This window comes from Centropristis striata, chromosome 12 (assembly GCF_030273125.1).
Source record: "Centropristis striata isolate RG_2023a ecotype Rhode Island chromosome 12, C.striata_1.0, whole genome shotgun sequence".
Taxonomy (NCBI): domain Eukaryota; kingdom Metazoa; phylum Chordata; class Actinopteri; order Perciformes; family Serranidae; genus Centropristis; species Centropristis striata.
In genome coordinates this window covers 37,045,233-37,066,728 of record NC_081528.1, presented here as the reverse complement: position 1 = coordinate 37,066,728, position 21,496 = coordinate 37,045,233, and the positions used below count along the sequence as shown (strand labels likewise).

The following is a 21,496-nucleotide window of genomic DNA, read 5'->3' as shown; positions in this document are numbered from 1 at the left end:
CCGGGTTAATCTAATATTATCAGATTGTCTCTACTGAGTCACATTAGGAGGTTACTGGAGGTCAGCAGTGATGATAAGGAGGCATGAGTCATAAATTTGATTATGCTACAGACGGAAACAAGTTAAAAGGAATCAAAATTATAGCCTGTTGAAATTTGGGAACTTGAGACTTTGGCAGCATCCTTTTGATCTGTTCTGTTGTCTGTTTCCACCACAGCAGACACACAAAGTGGAATAAACAGCAGGGGGGAGACAGGGTGGTGTGAGTTTTTACAGACTTCAATTATGTTGCAGAAATATGATAATCTGATGCTGATAGATGTGTAGATTACACTGTTAAAGACGATGTTTTTTTTATGCTTGGAGCTAGCAATGAGAAATTGTTCCTGGGGTTCAGCCAATGGACGATGCCATTGGCAGCCAAACATCATGATTTAAAAGCCTCGTCTCAATCCTCAGTCTTAATATTGTGCTACTTTATATGCCTATATTTGGTGGATTGTGGTTCAGGTCTGGTTAGGGCGGGGCGATATCTCCATATAAAAAATATATCAATATATATTTTTGAATGTGATATACAGTACAGGCCAAAAGTTTGGACACACCTTCTCATTCAATGTGTTTCCTTTATTTTCATGACTATTTACATTGTAGATTCATCAAAACTATTAATGAACACATATGGAATTATGTACTTAACAAAAAAAGTGTGAAATAACTGAAAACATGTCTTATATTCTAGTAAGCAAAGGGTGGTTACTTTGAGGAATCTAAAATACAAGACATGTTTTCAGTTATTTCACACTTTTTTGTTAAGTACATAATTCCACATGTGTTCATTCATAGTTTTGATGAATCTACAATGTAAATAGTCATGAAAATAAAGGAAACGCATTGAATGAGAAGGTGTGTCCAAACTTTTGGCCTGTACTGTATATATATCCATATCCATCCATATCCCATACATCGATATAGTTAAATTTTTTTCTTTCTTTATATATAATTGCTGCCCTTACTAGGGTTTGTCATATTTAGTTCTTTTGTAATAAATCTTTTGTTATTATTTTCTCATATAAATATATTTATTTCAGAAAAAGATTGGCCTAATTTATTTCTATTTAAGATATTTTTTTATTTAAATGTGCACTTTATGGAGCTTTGATTTATAAAAAAAAAAAAAAAAAAAAAAAAAAGCTACTCCTGTTGTTGTACAGTATTTATGTTGTAAGTAAATATGACATGTCATATTTGGCTTTAACTTGGGCAATTAAACTAAATATTTTAAGTTTTGTTTTTGAGTTTGCTCAACTCTGGATTCAGATTTTTGTCAACTCAACTGTAAGTTGTACTAACTTATAATTTTACATTGTAATAACTTTTAATCTTTACTTCTGCTAACTTCTGCAATGTGCTGAATTGGCACGATTGTAACGCCGCTATGAAATGTCAGCTAATGTTGTGACCACAATTTTGAGTTAGCATTGATACGCTAATGGCTACTCTTGTAGCTGTAACAAGCAGCGCCGCTAGCATCAGTTAGCCTCTAGCATCAGTTAGCCGCTAGCGTCAGTTAGCCGCTAGCATCAGTTAGCCACTAGCGTCAGTTAGCCGCTAGCTTTCGCTAATGACCGAATTTCACCGCTTTCCCGCAATTCACAACAAAGAAATAAGAGTTATCAGAACTATTGTCCCTTGTTGTGAACCCCAACTTAAAGATATAAGTAACAACAACTCACCAACTTGTTTTTGAGCAGACAACTGGCTTCCTTTGTTGTGCTAACTTACATTATTGCCCTAAATGTCAATAATTTATATTTCCAAGTTTTACCAACTTAAATCACTGTTTTAGGCCAAAAAATACAAGTTGGCTTTTTTGCAGTGTGAATGGTCTGTAATAATTTCAAACATACATACATAAACAAGGATATTAACAAAAACAATATTACCAATCTTCATCATATCAACATGTTAATGTGTTTTTCCTTACTATCTATTGTTTTGTTTAACTTTACTGCACCAAGAAGCTGCAATAAAATGGGATGTTTAAAAAAAAATGCCCCATCTCTCATGAATTATGATCATGTTTGCTACGACTACTTTGCTTTAGTCCTTTTCGAGGAAACTCAAATCGTGTTTTCATCAGCACAGTGGCAAAAAAATTTCCCTGAATGCATGTGTAAAATGTTTAAAATTATTGACATTTAAGATTGAATCCCTTGTCATCAGTTCAAGTGATTTAGTGGATGATGGAGATGTTTTAGTGCTGCTCGTATTTCAACAAGGTCTTAAAAGAGCCGATTGCAGAGATGTATTCACAGCAGCCTGCAAAGATGCCATCAAGATGTTATTTTGTGTGCCAAGATCTTATTGTGCCTGTCATATGCAGGACGTGTCAGCATAAATGTACCTGCACGCCAGCCAGTGATAAGTGATAAAAATCTTATCGCCGCCTGACATGTAAGGAATAGAATAACAGAAGTGATGCGCTAAAGCTGAGACACGAGATATGATGGTTGATGGGTCTACTTAATGCTATATGGACTGTGTGTGTGTGTGTGTGTGTGTGTGTGTGTGTGTGTGTGTGTGTGTGTGTTTTATGGAATATGTATTGTATTAAACCAGGGGTGTCAAACTCAAATACACCAAAATATTTATTGGTTATTTTGGGCCAAAATTTAAAACTTGGACAAAGTCGCGGGCCAACATTGGGTAACACTTTACAATAACCATCATTTATAAATGGTAAACAGATAGCTTATTAATGTTTAATCATCATTTATAAACCCTATATAGACCATTTAGAATGGTAAATGCATAATTTATTAATGTTTAACTAACTAAATCATTTATAAATGGCTAATAGATGGTATATTAATGTAAGTTTGTAGTTAATTTACCATTAACAAACAGTTAAATTAAAATTAATAGTTTTAGTTGGACTCATTATAACATTTTTAACACCATATTAAGTGTGTTAATGATATTGAAATGATTCATATACCTTTAAGAAATTGGTTTAAAACATTTAAAGATTAAATATGTATAGCACTTTTGAAATGGTTAATAACTGCTTTATAAACAATCTATAAACATTACTTAGTTGGTTATTGTAAAGTGTTACCCAACATTGATATTTATTGAAAAAATTGACCTAAACAAGTTCAAACGAAATGGAACAAGTAAAGCTTGATATAACTTAATATTGCAAACATGCAAAATCGAATATCAAATAAAACAAACAAACAAACACATCAATGGCATTCATTTCTTAAATAGAATTTAAATAAAAATCGTATGTCCCTTTATTTTATATGCGGCCTTCTTTAAATTTAAATTTTAACAGTAATCTTTTTCCAAATTTTTCCTAAATGACCAAAAATGACACAAAGTTGCACAAAATAGATATTAAAATCCAGAAAAAGCACAAAAAGAAGTAAAATTACCTCAAAAGGTAACACAATGACCAAATATTAATAATAATAATCCCCATATCTCCCCCCAAAGACCAAAGTCATGTGTTCCTGTTAGTTGTTTGTCAAAACATCAGTCCAAAAACATCAAATTTACAGTGGAATACAACAATTTTTGTTTTACTTTTAAGTAACTGAAACCAGAGTGTGTTCGGCATTTTTTTAAGCCAAGGGCAAGAAAATGCCCTTAAATGATTATTTCGACTAATGGAATGATAATTTTTGCATTTATATTCTCGTTTTCATTGACAAATATCTAAAAATGATCATGTTGTGATTTGTTTTCATAGGCTGGGACCAGGCGACAACCTTTGAGGTCAAAGTGAAGCCAATTTAAATGTGGAAGTCCCAAAAACTGCAGTTCCTCGACTGGCCACTGGAGGCTGGCTCCAAAAGTGAGTAAATCCTCATTTTACATTTAGTCATTTAGCAGACGCTTTTATCCAAAGCGTCTGCTAAATGAAACAACCAATAAACACATTTACAGCCTTGTACAAAAAGGTTTTTGGTCTTTATTGGTAACTTTGAAACAACCATGAGGGGGGGTACGCATTTTATAGAACTCACTTTAGGCTTAAAATGATGCATAATTTAAGCTGTGACAGCTTTGAGTGACAGGCAGCTGCCCTCACAGGTGCCCCAGCTCACCACAGCCTGACTTGTTGCCCCTTTTTTAGGATTAGCAAGGAGTTAAGAGAAGTCAGGCACTGCCAAGATGGCGACAGCTGGAGCAGGCGAGCCACTTTGAGTTTTATGGGAGACATCTCAGAGACCATGTCCATATTTTATGCAGTCAGTCTGGGACATGTTGCAGCACAGAAATACCTAATTCAGAATGCTATGTAGACACATGGGCTACATGGAGGAGGTGTGATGCTCTCCCTGTGTCAGTGTGGCTTCCTCCCACAAAGACATGCAGCTTAGGTTTAATTGGTGACTCTAAATTGCCCGTAGGAGTGAATGAGAGCCTGAATGTTTCAGTCTGGCGACCTGTCCTGGGATTACCCTGCCTCTCGCCCAATGTCAGCTTGGATCTGAATGAACGAATGAATGAATCTTGACATGTCTTCTGCAATTTGCTATTGCCCTCGTTCATATTACAATTCGATTAACTTTGCAGCCTTAATATACACTAGAAATCCTCACTTTTCCAAGAATTGGAAGATGGATTAAAGAGATGGCATCAAACATGACAATGGAAAAAATAACATACATTATTAGACGGAAACAACATGTTTTTGATAACATCTGGAGACCTTTTATGAGTTTTATAAGACATGATGCTAATGTTGGTAACTTGCTTCAGCAGGAGGCTCTGAGGGAGGAGAATGTTTATTTGGTGATGATGCTTTGAGAGACACCCTTGAAATCTGTCAGTGTTAGAACTATTTTCAGTATTTGTCTATATAACTAAATTTAAATGTGTATATATATATGTTTATATATGTTCTTTTTGCTTTATTTACATTTTTTTATAGGTTTACCGTGTTTTTCTTATACTTATTTGGTGAGGGGATGGGAGGGAGAATAGGGAGAAAAAGTTTGCTTTGTTGCATGTAATAATGTCTTGTCTAGCTGTAATCTGCAAACAAAAATCTAATAAATACATGTTTAAAAAAAAAAAAATACTCACTTTTGAGAAGCTGAAACCAGAGCACGTTTGGTATTTTTCCTCAATAAACGACACAAACGAAGATCAAGATTTGTCAGCTTGCATGATATAAAATGTGTGTGTAGTCTTTCGTAAAGGTATCAGTGTTTCCCACAGACCAGATAGCAATTTGTGGTGCTCCACTGACAACGGTTAAGTCCTAAATTCTTTAAATATATTGCTTTATTGACATTTCAAACATTTTTAGGCGAGAAAGTAGCCACTTAGATCCCCAGTGCGTCGTTAATTTGTCTAAATACCAGCCGTTTACACTTTTGTTCGGACGAATTCGGCGCTACTCAAGCTAGCCATCGTGAGCAACGCACTTCCGGTTACATTTACAAAAATAAAACGCCCGTTGCCCTTTATAACGATAGAATTTGTGCTTTTACTTTGAAAACAGGAAGCGAACCTACCCTCAATGTAGCTAGGCAAGGCAAGTTTATTTGTATAGCACAATTCAACACAAGGTAATTCAAAGTGCTTTACATAAACATTAAAACAGCAAGACACAATTGAAAACAGTAAAAACAGTCAATTAAAACAGGGAAATATAAATATAAAATATAAATAGGATAAAATAAGATACAGCAGGATAAAAAAAAGAGATAAAATAATAAAAAGCACAAGTCAGCTAGCTTGAAGCAGCCGTTTTGCCTGCTCTCGTCCCGTTAACGGCATTTGCGGCAACCATTCAATATGCCTTAACGTTACCGGAGAGTCTTAGCAGCTCTGAGATCGGCCCGGTTCATTGTAAAACATTTATTTATTGATGTGAATGTGGTGTTTTCTGTGCGTAGGCTAACGCTACGGACGTTACAGTTTCTTTAACCCATTGATGCCTAAAACTGCCTGTAAAACCTCTGCGCGATTTTAAAATAACCCCCTAAAACCTGAAGTTTTTCTGGAAATTCAACAGAAGTGTCAACTCTTCTACAAAATAATAGATTTTTCAGCCTCTGTAGCAGATAGAAATGAAATTCAAAAAGTATTTGAGAGCTTATACAAATACTACAAAACGACGTATCCGCTTTCCAGGCTTCAATGGGTTAACTTTGCAGCCTTAATATCCACTAGAAATCCTCACTTTTGAGAAGCTGAAACCAGAGCATGTTTGGTATTTTTCCCCAATAAATGACACAAACGAAGATCAAGATTTGTCAGCTTGCATGATATAAAATGTGTGTGTAGTCTTTAGTAAAGGTAAGTTATATTCAGAAGTCAGAAGCAGAAGTTATGACACTAAAAGCTCACTAAGTCGGACCCCTGAGGTTCAGGTAAAGTCCAGGAATACAGAGCAGTGCGTGTGATTGAGGGGCTGCAGCCAGCAGAGAGCAGTGAGGGTTGGGGATCACTGTGACCTTCTCAGTGGCCTGAGAGTGTGTTGGCATGGCATGACTGATGCAGATTATCATAGCTGGAGAAAGCCAATTACTCTGGTCATCACGGCGCCCTCAGGGCCCTTCTCACTGGAATGAAATGCATTACAGAATTCTCTGTGCATCCTTCTGGCAGCGTTTTGTATTTCCTCTATGCTGATCCACCCAGTTTGAGTGTTAATAGCGCAGTCAATGGGACCCTCCCGCGCCTCAGAGCCCTCTTTGGCTCGGATGAGCTTCTGCTCCACAAAGCAGGGAGGTCGTGCCTCTTGGAGAAGCCGATGAATTACATTCTACTCTGTTTGTCTCCTCGCTTTCTATTCAAGACAAAGCCCTTTTATTTTGGGCCCTTCTTAACTGCTCTCAGTCTGCGTCCTTGAACGACTACATAATGAAAAAGTCGGGTAGCAGAGTTGTGCTGTAAGAGACTCCATGGCATTTTTATGCAACGGAACAAACAGCAACTGATCAGACCTTTGTTGTCCTTGGTTTTTTTTTATTTTCCAATACAGATTTGCTACAAGACCAGAGAAGCTGAGATCACACACACCGACTCTGCATTTGTAGCATGTACAAAGACTACAGATCCAGCCGAGTCACTGGTAAGAGGCCTGCATACTCATTCTTAAGGTCTTATTTTTGTGTCTAGCTCAGAAGATCTTGGCCTTCTTAGCTACTTTAACCCTGAACATACCTCTCTCTTTCCTGAAATGAATGGGACGGCTGACAAAAAATGAGCGAAAAAGAACAATCATTGGAGATTTTTAAACGTCTACTTCTCCGGCATAATTTCACCTAGAGACTCCATTTAAACTTTAAACAGTAGACACAAGTCTTGTGTATCGGTGTATTAATCCACATTTCGATAGGTCATATAGTTTTTTATCAATCCCTGTTCAATGACCATGATCATTTTTGGAGAAATTCTGAGATTATAATGGGTGTGTATTGCACGGAATGTTCGTGTCACAGTGTGTGACATCATCGCCAGAGTGTAGAGGGAGAGGTAAAATTGTCAAAAAATAAATTTTAAAACTGCGCTCCAGGCCGCAAATTCCACTCTACAGAAATAATTTATACATAGAAACGTAGGAAAATTAGTCTTCTCACTCACAATCCTCTGGTAAAGCTGTCAGAGTTATAGTTTGGGCGTAGGACGCACAGATGATCCACCAACACCACCAACAGCCTCATTGGCTCCCATATTAAAAAACACAGGAAGATTTCTGAAAAAGGGATGTTTTTTTTAGATCGCTCTAACAAAGCTATTTTTTCATTTTTCTTAAAAAAAAACATATGTAGACGTTCAGGAAGAACTCAGGACACTCAAAGTGAAGTCGGATCAATGATAGGTATTATGGTTTTGCCAAAAATGCTTTCTGTTCGAGGCCAGAAATTCCAGTCTGTCCAACTCTGTTACGGAACATTGGCAGTTGGTGGCAGTTAATTCTGTTGATTGCTCTGATCTGATTTCCTTTGATCTTTGCTGTGATTACAGTTACATCATTTAAAATGATACACAGTCATTGTGAGCGTGTTAACATGCTGATGTTAGCATTTAGCTAACTTTGATCTGTAAATAATGCAGCCTCACATCTAACATGGTGGCACACTCTTACTCATAATAGATCCTCTTGAGATAAAATAGACTTTTAATAGTCAGAAACATTAAATCTTCACTGGACAGTTTTTTTAGATCGCTCTAACAAAGCTATTTTATCATTTTTTCAGGCCTGCATACTCATTCTTAAGGTCTTATTTTTGTTTTCTAGCTCAGAAGATCTTGGCCTTCTTAGCTACCTTAACCCTGAACATACCTCTCTCTTTCCTGGATTTAATTTTGTCCGGCATTTCTGTTTATTTTTCACTCTGGTTTATCTTTGTGCAGACATGGAACTCTGCCACAACCTCTCAGTTATTATAATGCCAAGGCTTCTGATTCAGGACTCAGGAAAGATGCTTCCATTTTAACAACAGTAGGGGTTTTCATGGGAACGGGTAGCAAAAAGTCAAGATTTGTGAACTTGCACACTTGTGTTATTCACAACGCAGCCACATCAGGGAAATCACACCTGAGAAGACGGTACATTAAGTGGGATTCTGGCACAGCAAAGCTTGTTAGCACTTGTGTGAAATTGTGAGAAAACACATGTTCTCGGTAGTTATTGGCCAGCCGTTACACCAACTAGATGTCTTTGTCTTGTTATGCCATTAAAATCCGGAAGGCAGTGGGTAATTTGCTGGCTGTCTAAAAGAAGCTGCATCTAGGGAATACAACGAGATAGTTTTATCCAAAAAAGACTTCTTTATTTGCTCAGACAAATTAAGAACTCTTTGATATTTTACCTACTTAGAAGTTTGAATCAGGTTTCTTCTGTTGTTCGCTCTACACTGTAAAAAATATTTGTAGAAATTACAGTAAAACTCTGAAATTCATCAGAAATAGGGTGTAAAATAAAAAATTGAATATCACCATGATAGACACTTTTAATTACAGTAAATCAAGGAATAGTGCAAAACTTTTGAAAAACTTTTGAAAACACACAGTTTTACTGTAAATATATATAAAAAATTCATGTAAAATTAATGGAGAAATACCATATTGTCACAAGGACACAATTACCCTAAAAATAAAGGGACTTTTCAATCTAAATTACAGTTTTTGCTGATATTTACACTTAAATTTACAGTAGAAAAGCCACTCACTGTATTTTTTACCGTGTAGTTCTGGCAACCACAGCTGCCGGTATTTCACCGTAAATTAAACAGATTTTTTTTTACAGTGTAACCAGTGCATTTTTGCAGATTTTTCTGTTTAATTGCTCAGGTGTAATAAAATAATAAATAAATCATTCCCAGGGTCACAAATCTATCCATTGAGTGTATTTGCTTCCCTTTTTGCAATACTGAAGAACTGTTTAAGGTGCTTTTCATCTCTTTCATTTTAAACTTCTGTATTTTTTTAACCTCAACCCCCGTTTTTGTGTCCAAGTGACATCAATTTTTAAAAATTGGTCCAGTATTGAACAAGAGTGCTGCAGCCGGCGATGTAATACTCCTGTGGTATTGTGCATGTTCACCAAAAGTGCATATTTTTTGCCACTGACAGGCTCTGAGAACATTACAAAAAGGAACCTTCAGAGAAATATGCTTGATCTGATCTGATCTGATTTGTTTGTTGTCATGTCTATTGTGTCTAAGTCTCCATCAAGGAGAAGTCTTATTCTGAAATCTGCCAATGCAAGACAAAGAAAATGGGAACATGGGAATGTGAGTGAGAGAAGAGGAGTGCCAGCAGGAGTTTGTTGTGTTGGGCTACAGAAAGTGAAGTGAAGTGTTACCTAAAAGATATTCAATGGCACACATGAATATTTAGCTGATATTAAAATGAAAAATACAGAAGTTTCCTTTTAAATAAGTCTAAGGAAAGCAATATGTCTGTTGGAGGTTAGTGGGTTCACCACTTCGGTCCAGATTGAAATCTCAACAGCTACTGGATGCAGTCTGCAATATGAAATTTCTTGACAACTAGTGGATGGATTGCCATGAAATTTGGTACATGCACTGTAAAACTTTTTACTGTAAAATTACAGTAAATTACTGGCAGCAGTTTCGCCAGTAAGTTACTGTAAAATTGACAGTACCTCTACTGTATTATAGAAATACAGGTTCCTTTACTGACAAACTGTCTCGTAACGAAGAAAAAAATAGCGAAACGTTTAAATGTTTAACTCTAAATTATGTTACAATGAAATACTTTACTTATTTCAAGGGTGCTGAATAAAAAAAAATGGTTCCCAAGCGAAATTTTGAGCTTTTGACCTTCTCATTTGCATATCAATATATTGCATATCAATATATATATATATATATATATATATATATATATATATATATATTTATAAAAGGCACTGAGCCTCCACTATATTCTAGACTATAGATCCAGAAACTTAATTTCCTCATCTTTGATTGCCTACTTACAAAAAAAACTAAGGGGAAATGGTCCAATGACTGAGCAAGATGGGCAATTTGGTGGCCATTTGATATACAAATTAGAAGGTTAAAAACTCAAAATTTCATTTGGGAACCATTTTTTTTGGACTCAGCACCCTTGAGATCTGTAAGGTAGGCCGGTTCCTGACTTGTACCCATAAATGCTCCTCACTTCTTATAGAAGGCCTTTATTCTGAAATCCGTCTAGACTATAAGCAGTCCACCTGCTTAACATCAGCTTGTTAGCATTGTTAGCATTGTTACTGTGAGCATAGTACCATACCCAAAAGCTGAATAATACTGAAAAAAGGGGTTAATAGTATTCATTAAATAGGCAATTAGCTGTAACATAATTACGTCCATAGAAATGGCAACACAAAGATGATTTAATATTCATTAGATTCGGCGTGGCATTAATATGTGTCTCTGAGCTGTTGTTGTGTTTTCAGACACAATGGGATCCTACAGTACATTGTTGGAGAATAGAAATTGAAGCGAGTGAGAAAGTGACAGATTGCTTAAGAGAGAGGAAAGAGAGGGGGAATGAAAAGCGCCTCTCTCGCTGGGCTTTGGCCGATGAGTGTGTCCTTTCCCATTACTCTCACACAGCGCAATATGCAGGTCAGTCAGGTGATAATGAATGCTCTGTCTGATACTTGGCCTTTCTCCCTCCCTCCTGCTTGTCTGGGCTGCTCTCTCTGTTGTTTCCTCTCTCGTTCTTCACCCTTTTACACGCCACAGCCTTCTACAGTAGCTAGTATATTTGCCTTTTAGTGGGTGTAATTATCCAGCAATCTCCTCTCGGAAAGCTGGGCAGTTTAGGTTCTTCAGATCAGCTTGTGGGACAATGAAAATGTCACGTTTTTTCGTCTCTCTCTTCATTAATTAAACCCTGAATTAAAGCCAAAGTCTATTCACTCTCCAACCTCATTTTGTGAGGTGTGTATGAACGAAAAGAAAGAAAAGACACCTCTGTTGATAGATAATTTGCTTTAGTCTCCACAAAGCACACAGGATTGGACAAACTAATCAAATTCTGTGCACACCAACCCCCACTGCACGACCGTCTGCAACAAGAAGGGAAGTAATAATGCATTCAGCCGGCGTTTTGCCAAGATACGTGGTTCTGGGTTCAAGGTTTGATACGGTGACATTTCTGGTAAACTAATGTTTTTCTTCTCATGTTAAGACGGAAACATTTTGCTATATGTAGCATCAAAGGATCCACGACAGCCCATCAAAAGTAGATAATGGTTTCTGTCATGTTAAGAAATGGACAGCAGCAGTGGTTACAAAGAGTCTTTTGATAAGATATGATGGAAATACTACTTCACTGGAGATAATTAAAGCTTTCATCTGTTAAAAAACATGAATGTCATATTTGCATTCATGTTTTTTTTATGGATAAAAGCTTTAGTTATTTTAACAAAATGTCACATATCAGTAACTCATGATGTTTTGTGCAGAAATACAGTTCTGTCCCATTACTTTTGGATCCACACATGACTATTGTGTTACAAATGAGGCTTTTAGTGTGAAGGAGATTTCTCAGCTTCCAAGAATCAACAAGAATCTCTCTGCAGTCTCAGAGACAATAGAATACTCCACAGTGACTATTTTGGCATCTTCTCTGACCCACATTCACAGTCACTGTTCTTCTGCTATTCAAAATGACTCCATACTTCATTATTACAATCAGAAGACAGACGACCAATGCTATGACTAATACTTGGCAAGAAAATACAACTTACTTGACATTTACTAGTTTTCAGGCAAGGCTTTCTTAGGATTTACAGCTGTTATTATAACTGCAGGTATAGGTCAGCGTGTAATTAAGCAGATGAATGATAGATATTTGGAAAAAAATAAATGCTGGTCTCATGGAACATGTGCAAAAGTTGTTCTTCTTTTTTGGTCAATTTGTGTCTTTTTTTGGTCATTTTGTGTCTTTTTTGGTCATTTTGTGTCTTTTTTGGTCATTTTGTTTCTTTTTTTGGTCATTTTGTTTCCTTTTTTGGTCATTTTGTGTCTTTTTTGGTCATTTTGTTTCTTTTTTTGGTCATTTTGTGTCTTTTTTGGTCATTTTGTTTCCTTTTTTGGTCATTTTGTTTCCTTTTTTGGTCAATTTGTGTCTTTTTTTGGTCATTTTGTGTCTTTTTTGGTCATTTTGTTTCCTTTTTTGGTCAATTTGTGTCTTTTTTTGGTCATTTTGTTTCTTTTTTTGGTCATTTTGTTTCTTTTTTTGGTCATTTTGTTTCCTTTTTTGGTCATTTTGTGTCTTTTTTGGTCATTTTGTTTCTTTTTTTGGTCATTTTGTTTCCTTTTTTGGTCATTTTGTTTCTTTTTTTGGTCATTTTGTTTCTTTTTTTGGTCATTTTGTGTCTTTTTTGGTCATTTTGTTTCCTTTTTTGTTCATTTTGTGTCTTTTTTGGTCATTTTGTGTCTTTTTTTGGTCATTTTGTGTCTTTTTTGGTCATTTTGTTTCCTTTTTTGGTCATTTTGTTTCCTTTTTCGGTCATTTTGTGTCCTTTTTTGGTCATTTTGTTAATTTTTTTGGTCATTTTGTTTCCTTTTTTGGTCATTTTGTTTATTTTTTTGGTCATTTTGTGTCTTTTTTGGTCATTTTGTTTCCTTTTTTGGTCATTTTGTTTCCTTTTTTGGTCATTTTGTGTCTTTTTTTGGTCATTTTGTGTCTTTTTTGGTCATTTTGTTTCCTTTTTTGGTCATTTTGTTTCCTTTTTTGGTCATTTTGTGTCTTTTTTGGTCATTTTGTGTCTTTTTTGGTCATTTTGTTTCCTTTTTTGGTCATTTTGTTTCTTTTTTGGATGATCGGAGATTGTGTTCAGTGAGCGGGGGTCGCAGACAACATGCATGTTAAATTGGGGGTCGCGACTCAGAAAGGTTGAGAACTACTGCTCTACTGTATTATAGAAATACAGGTTCGTTTACTGACAAACTGTCTCGTAACGAAGAAACGGCTTTACAATCGTGCCAGAGACATTCAGAGTTGAGCAAACTCAAAAACAAAACTTAAAATATTTAGTTTAATTGTCCAACTTAAAATTTTATCGAAGTTTGTTGCCTTGAAATTTTGAGTTCACCCAACTTTTCTTTTTTTGCAGTGTGGAACATGTACAAAAGTTGTTCTTCAAACTCATATTTCCACTTCAAGCTCTCCAAAGTCTCCTTATTATTCCACCTTCTTTTTCCTTTTTGTTGACCTCTTGATTGGAGCAAGAGGTCTGGCTACAAGACGGTCTTTGTGTTAATGTTGACTGGAGGGCAGTGAAGTTTGATGTCTGTGTGAGGCTGATGGCACGTTTGGTGCCAGGAATTACAAAAACCAGCTTGCTGCACGATACAGCTGCCAAAATGCAGCACGGTGCCCACTTGCTCTCATAAACTGCTTATATATCGGAGGAGTTGCAGCATTTTATAGTGCATGATAGTACTGTGTTTGTAATGGATTGTGTGTGTGTGTGTGTGTGTGTGTGTTCTATACAGTAGGTATTTTTTTAACCAACCCACTTCACACAGCATGTGAATAATAGACTTGTCCATCCAGTATTTTTCAAAGGCTAGGCTGCAGTCCAGATGTGACAGGAAGACAGGAACCATATCATTGTGTCATGTTTCTGAAGTCTTTCCAATATCCTCATTGTAACATAGCCTGAATCAACTATTCTCAACCTTGGGGTCGGGACCCCAATTGGGGTCGTGAGATGATTTCTGGGGGTCACCAAATCATTTTGGAAGTCAGCTCTGTTTCCACTGTGTTAAAGTGTTCATGTGTTTTAGTCTTTTTGGTCATTTTGTGTCTTTTTTTGATCATTTTCTGGTCAATTTGTCTTTTTTGGTTATTTTGTTTCCTTTTTTTGGTCATTTTATGTCTTTTTTTTAGTCATTTTGTGTCTTTTGGTCATTTTTTTTCTTTTTTGTGTCATTTTGTGTCTTTTTTGGTCATTTTGTGGTCATTTTGAGTCTTTTTTGGTCATTTTGTTTCCTTTTTTTGGTCATTTTGAGTCTTTTATGGTCATTTTGTTTCCTTTTTTTGGTCATTTTGTTTCCTTTTTTTGGTCATTTTGTTTCTTTTTTGGGTGATCTGAACTGAACTCTAATCTAATCTAATCTATCTATCCTCATTGTAACATAGCCTAAATAATACATTCCTATTGGGTTTAGTTTCAACCGTTTTGAAAGTGTGGGATTTTTCTAAAACATTTGCAACAACTGTTACTGTACATCAATAAGTGTGCTTATAATAATAATTTAGTTAGAAGAGAAGAAAATACTCCTCTGCAGTTGTTTTGGAGATGCCTGGGAGTTTAGATTCATTTGTAAGTTGCCAGGTGTTATAACATTTTGAATCCACTTTTCATATTTGAGCTGGATTTAAGTTCCATCATTACATGTTTATCCTCAACATCCTTCAACAGTTGCTGACTGTTAACATGCAGTTCTTATTTCCAGGAAATAACAGTGCATATTGAGCAAACACTCTTGTTTTCCAAAGAAGAAACCTGGTTTATTTCTCTAAATCAGCTCTTATTTCCGAGCATTTTAATGCAGTCTGGTAATGTCTGTCAAACAAACAAACACGATTTGTCATCCTCACCTCTTCTTGTGCCTATATTGGTGGCAATGCATGAGTGGTGTTTGAGTCAAGTGATTCTCTGGCTGTGAATTATGGAAGGGCAGAGAGTGCTGTTAACAACATTTCAGCGGTGCAGAGGGGTTAACAGTTGTTTTGCACTCTGTTTGAGACCCATTTCCATCATTATTCATGCTGAGGGGAAATTCTCCAGCTATAAGGCCTGGCTTCCTTTCGGATTTAGCCTAATCCGGTTTCCAGAACAGATGCTGCCGTCACCGAGGCACCTCCAGTAACTCCCTCCTCTCAAATGAAAATTATGGCAAACATGGTTCTGCATCTCAAAAACACATTGGATCCAGTTTCCTTTTTACGGTGTCATGTCACTCCTGCATGATAGTACTGTGTTTGTAATGGATTGTGTGTGTGTGTGTGTGTGTGTTCTATACAGTAGGTCTCTTTTTAACCAACCCACTTCACACAGCATGTGAATAATAGACTTGTCCATCCAGTATTTTTCAAAGGCTAGGCTGCAGTCCAAATGTGACAGGAAGACAGGAACCATATCATTGTGTCATGTTTCTCAAGTCTTTTTGGTAATTTTGTGTCTTTTCTGGTAATTTTGTGGTCATTTTGAGTCTTTTTTGGTTATTTTGTTTCCTTTTTTTGGTCATTTTGTGTCTTTTTTTTAGTCATTTTGTGTCTTTTTTGGTTATTTTGTTTCCTTTTTTTGGTCATTTTGTGTCTTTTTTTTGTCATTTTGTGTCTTTTTTGGTAATTTTTTTTCTTTTTTGTGTCATTTTGTGTCTTTTTTTGGTCATTTTGTGTCTTTTTTTGATCATTTTCTGGTCAATTTGTCTTTTTTGGTTATTTTGTTTCCTATTTTTGGTCATTTTGTGTCTTTTTTTCAGTCCTTTTGTGTCTTTTTTGGTAATTTTTTTTCTTTTTTGTGTCATTTTGTCTCTTTTTTTTTGGCCATTTTGAGTCATTTTTGGTCATTTTGTGTCTTCTTGGTCATTTTGAGTCTTTTTTGGTCATTTTGTGTCTTCTTGGTCATTTTGTGTCGTTTCTGGTCATTTTGTGTCTTTTTTGGTCATTTTGTGGTCATTTTGTGTTTTTTTTGGTCATTTTTTTCCTTTTTTGTGTCATTTTGTGTCTTTTTTTTGGTCATTTTGAGTCTTTTTTGGTCATTTTGTGTCTTTTTTTGGGTCATTTTGAGTCTTTTTTGGTCATTTTGTCTCCTTTTTTTGGTCATTTTGTTTCTTTTTTGGGTGATCTGAACTGTGCGTGTGAGATTGTGTTCAGTGAGCGGGGGTCGCGGACAACATGCATGTTAAATTAGGGGTCGCGACTGTGTTTTAGTCTTTTTGGTAATTTTGTGTCTTTTTTTGATCATTTTCTGGTCAATTTGTGTCTTTTTTGGTAATTTTGTTTCCTTCTTTTGGTCATTTTGTGTCTTTTTTGTAGTCTTTTTTTTTAGCCATTTCCATCATTATTCATGCTGAGGGGAAATTCTCCAGCTATAAGGCCTGGCTTCCTTTCGGATTTAGCCTCATCCGGTTTCCAGAACAGATGCTGCCGTCACCGAGGCACCTCCAGTAACTCCCTCCTCTCAAATGAAAATGATGGCAAACATGGTTCTGCATCTGAAAACACATTGGATCCAGTTTCCTTTTTACGGTGTCATGTCACTCCCCCGCAACTCATTAAATTCACCCAAGTAGGGATACACCAGTACGTGAACTGGGACTCTGTGAAGCTCACTTAATGAGGTGTGACTTAAGCTGGGAAGTCACCTCAACCTTTCCTGTCCAGATGATCATCTGCTAACCATCAGTCAGGGGCCAGGGATGTGAGGTGAGCAGCAGAAGAAGGGATGGGTAATTAGAAAGGGAAGGATTAAGGTAGATAGAGGTCAAAGATAACTAGCCGGAGCCCAAAAGACAGAGATGTGGCCCATCTTCAGAACATATTTCCGTGCTGGCTGTCTTCCTCCATAGAGGGCAGTGGAGTTAATGACATTTTCGCTCATGTCTGAGCTACAAACACAGCGTTCATTGATCTCAAAATGGAAGACACCAAATACCACTGCAGCCACTTTAAAGCAGGGGTCTCAAACTTGCGGCCCGCGGGCCAATTGCGGCCCTCGTGACGATATTTTGTGGCCCCCACCTTGATATGAAAGTTTAATGTTCACTGTTCCACTGTTCACAATGCCTTTAGATCAGGGGTCTCAAACTCAAATTACCTGGGGGCCGCTGGAAGCAGTATCACAATGACCAAAAAAAGACACAAAATTATTTAAAAAAGACACAAAATGACAGAAAAAAACTAAATGACTGAAAAAAAGATGCAAAATGACCAAAAAAAGACACAAAATTTCTAAAAAAAAAGACACAAAATGACAGAAAAAACTAAATTACTTAAAAAAGACACAAAATTACAAAAAAAGACACAAAATGACCCAAAAATACACAAAATGACTAAAAAAAGACACAAAATGACATTACATAACATTTCCACTTCTTCCGGTAACAGCAACACGGCAGATAATAAACGCTCCGGTAGCAGCTGCCTTTCTTTTTGTTACCGTCGTCATAGAAACAAGTGAAACAAAGCTCCAGCTTGTGGAATAAAGGGACCTTCCACACACACAACACGGTAAAGAGACATTCATATAAAACTCACATCAAACTTTCATATCAAGGTGGGGGCCACAAAATATCGTCACGAGGGCCGCAATTGGCCCGCGGGCCGCAAGTTTGAGACCCATGCTTTAGATCAGGGGTCTCAAACTTGTGGCCCGCGGGCCAATTGCGGCCCTCGTGACGATATTTTGTGGCCCTCACCTTGATATGAAAGTTTGATGTGAGTTTTATATGAATGGCACTTTACCGTGTTGTGTGTGGAAGGTCCCTTTAACTACTTTTCTTTTGGTGATTTTGTGTCTTTTAATGATTTTGTCTTTTTTTGGTAATTTTGTTTCTTTTTTAAGTAATTTAGGGTTTTTTGGGGTCGTTTTGTGTCTTTTTTGGTCATTTTGTCTCTTTTTTAAGTAATTTAGGGTTTCTTGGGTCATTTTGTCTCTTTTTTAAGTAATTTAGGGTTTTTTGGGGTCGTTTTGTGTCTTTTTTTGGTCATTTTGTCTCTTTTTTTGGTCATTTTGTCTCTAAGTAATTTAGGGTTTTTTCTGTCATTAGGTGTCTTTTTTTTCATTTTGTGTCTTTTTTTGGTCATTTTGTGTCTTTTTTGTCATTTTGTATGTTTTTAAAGTAATTTAGGTTTCTTTCTGTCATTTTGTGTCTTTTTTTGGTCATTTTGTGTCTTTTTTGTCATTTTGTATCTTTTTAAAGTAATTTAGGTTTCTTTCTGTCATTTTGTGTCTTTTTTTAGTCATTTTGTGTCTTTTTTTGGTCATTTTGTATCTTTGGTTGTTTTGTTTCTTTTTTAAGTAATATAGTGTTTTTTGGTCACTTTGTGTCTCTTTTTTAAAGTAATTTAGGGTTTTTTCTGTCATTTGGTGTCATTTTTTAGTAATTTTGTGTCTTTTTTTGGTCATTTTGATACTGCCTCCAGCAGCCCCCAGGTAATTTGAGTTTGAGACCCCTGCTTTAAAGCGATAGGCTTTCTGCTAAGGAGAACCTTTTTAAATATCATTCCCCGTCTCTCTCTGAAGGCCTCGTGGAGCAGCTACCTGAACTCCTTTTGTTTGATTGGAAAGGTTATATTGATACAGCATTGGCACGCTCTTACCAAGTGAAACAGGACTGTGTGATTCGACTGGATGGAGACAAACAGTGCCAACACCTCACAGGACAAATAGTCGTAAATGTTGTTGAGCGAAAGGGGAAATATTGACTGAAACGAGTGCTAGTTAGGAAGAAGGCTATATGCCTCTCAGAGCCCTTGTTAAAATTTTACTATGATAGTTGTCGATGAGGCCCAGCTCTCATTTAATATGCTGTAATTGAATTTGAATAATTCATGAGACAATTCCCTGTTAACTAAACAAATGCAATGAAAAAGAGATTACATTAAACTATGTTGATCATTCTATACATTTTTGCTTTAACCCTTTGATGCACAACATGGGTCAAAAATGACCCGCATTCATTTATCATGTTATTTAATGCTGCTGTGTGTTTCTGTGCTCTATCTTTTGATATCAACTTATTTTATGATTGAATATTCCAAGTATTCTTTAAAAATCTTGTTTTTGATAACTACAGATCATTATTTCCATTTTGCTTCTCATACTTTATGAAAAAAAAAGTTTTTGAATTATTACATTGCTAACTATTTGACTAAGTAGCTAGCTATTTAGCCAAGAAGTTAGCTAAGTATTTATCTTAGCAAGCTACTTAGCAAGAAGTTAGCTAAGTATTTATCTTAGCAAGCTACTTAGCAAGAAGTTAGCTAAGTATTTATCTTAGCAAGCTACTTAGCAAGACGTTAGCTAAGTATTTAGCTTAGCAAGCTACTTAGCAAGAAGTTAGCTAAGTATTTAGCTTAGCAAGCTACTTAGCAAGAAGTTAGCTAAGTATTTAGCTAAGCAAGCTACTTAGCCAAGAAGTTAGCTAGGTAGTTAGCTTAGCAAGCTACTTAGCTAAAAAATGGGTAATTTTTGACCCATGTTGTGCATTAGAAGAGAAGTGACACAAAAAGGAATATTATTTAAAAAATAATGAAGGAAAACATGAAAATTAGGATGTATGATGATCAAAAACAAACTAATTGAGGAAAACCTGGAATTCTGAATGATGAAAATAATTTATTGCAAAGATATAGAATATAAAGATGAGATGGAGGATTTGAGCTCATGTTTGATGGACCACATACTCCTCAGAATTATTTTTTCTATTAAAAAATGGTGAAATCTTTCAGCCAGAATGACTAATAATTTCACCTAACTTTAAAATCAGGCAGTTTATTTGACTAAAGAGGACTGTAAAGTCACCAAGTGTGCACGTTCTCATACGAAATCATAAAAGCAAACCAAGGCTGCTTTCATCTGCTGCAGCACGAAGTCAAATTAGTGTTTGATTTGAATGTTTTGCTACACTAAGCAGGCCACGAAAAGAACATCATTGTTAAAAAAAAAAAAATCAAGACATCAGACAAACATCATTCCCTAGGGACACTGAAATTGAATGAGAGCATGCACTGGCTGTTACTCATTACTACTGGCTGACAGGGGTAATTGAATTCTGCCTGGAAAAAAATTCTGTTTATTTCTCGGCCTGTCTTGTGAAAACATGAACAGCAAAAAAGCCAGCTATCATATGGTTGCTTTGCATTATTTTATATTTATAAACACATATGACTCCTGCATGATAGTACTGTGTTTGTAGTGGATTGTGTGTGTGTGTGTGTGTGTGTGTGTGTGTGTTCTATACAGTAGGTATTTTTTTAACCAACCCACTTCACACAGCATGTGAATAATAGACTTGTCCATCCAGTATTTTTCAAAGGCTAGGCTGCAGTCCAAATGTGACAGGAAGACAGGAACCATATCATTGTGTCATGTTTCTGAAGTCTTTCCAATATCCTCATTGTAACATAGCCTAAATCAACTATTCTCAACCTGGGGGTCGGGACCCAAATTGGGGTCGCGAGATGATTTCTGGGGGTCGCCAAATCATTTTGGAAGTCAGCTCTGTCTCCATTGTGTTAAAGTGTTCATGTGTTTTAGTCTTTTTGGTAATTTTGTGTCTTTTTTTGATCATTTTCTGGTCAATTTGTGTCTTTTTTGGTTATTTTGTTTCCTTTTTTTGGTCATTTTGTGTCTTTTTTTTGTCATTTTGTTTCCTTTCTTTGGTAATTTTGTGTCTTTTTTGGTAATTTTTTTTCTTTTTTGTGTCATTTTGTGTCTTTTTTTTGGTCATTTTGTGTCTTTTGTGGTCATTTTGTGTCTTTTTTGGTCATTTTGTGGTCATTTTGAGTATTTTTTGGTCATTTTGAGTATTTTTTGGTCATTTTGAGTATTTTTTGGGTGATCTTATCTATCTATCTATCTATCTATCTATCTATCTATCTATCTATCTATCTATCTATCTATCTATCTATCTATCTATCCATCCATCCATCCATCCATCCATCCATCCATCCATCCATCCATCCATCCATCCATCCATCCATCCATCCATCCATCCATCCATCCATCCATCCATCCATCCATCCATCCATCCATCCATCCATCCATCCATCCATCCATCCTCATTGTAACATAGCCTAAATAATACATTTTTAGTGGGTTAAGTTTCAACCATTTTGAAAGTGTGGGATTTTTCTAAAACATTTTACAACAACTGTTACTGTACATCAATAAGTGTGCCTATAATAATAATTTAGTTAGAAGAGAAGAAAATACTCCTCTGCAGTTGTTTTGGAGATGCCTGGGAGTTTAGATTCA

General features: G+C 36.0%; 1 protein-coding gene across 2 annotated transcripts in view; it reads left to right on the top strand.

Annotated features, from left to right (window-relative positions):
• The first annotated feature begins 7,012 nt into the window (after nt 1-7,012).
• Nucleotides 7,013-21,496, top strand: part of enox2 (ecto-NOX disulfide-thiol exchanger 2) — a 273,688-nt gene continuing 259,204 nt past the window's right edge. For both annotated transcript variants that reach the window (XM_059346084.1, XM_059346082.1), the window contains exon 1: nt 7,013-7,102. In XM_059346084.1, coding sequence (XP_059202067.1) covers nt 7,069-7,102 — 34 coding nt within the window. In that variant the 5' untranslated portion in view covers nt 7,013-7,068. The remainder of the gene's footprint in view (nt 7,103-21,496) is intronic.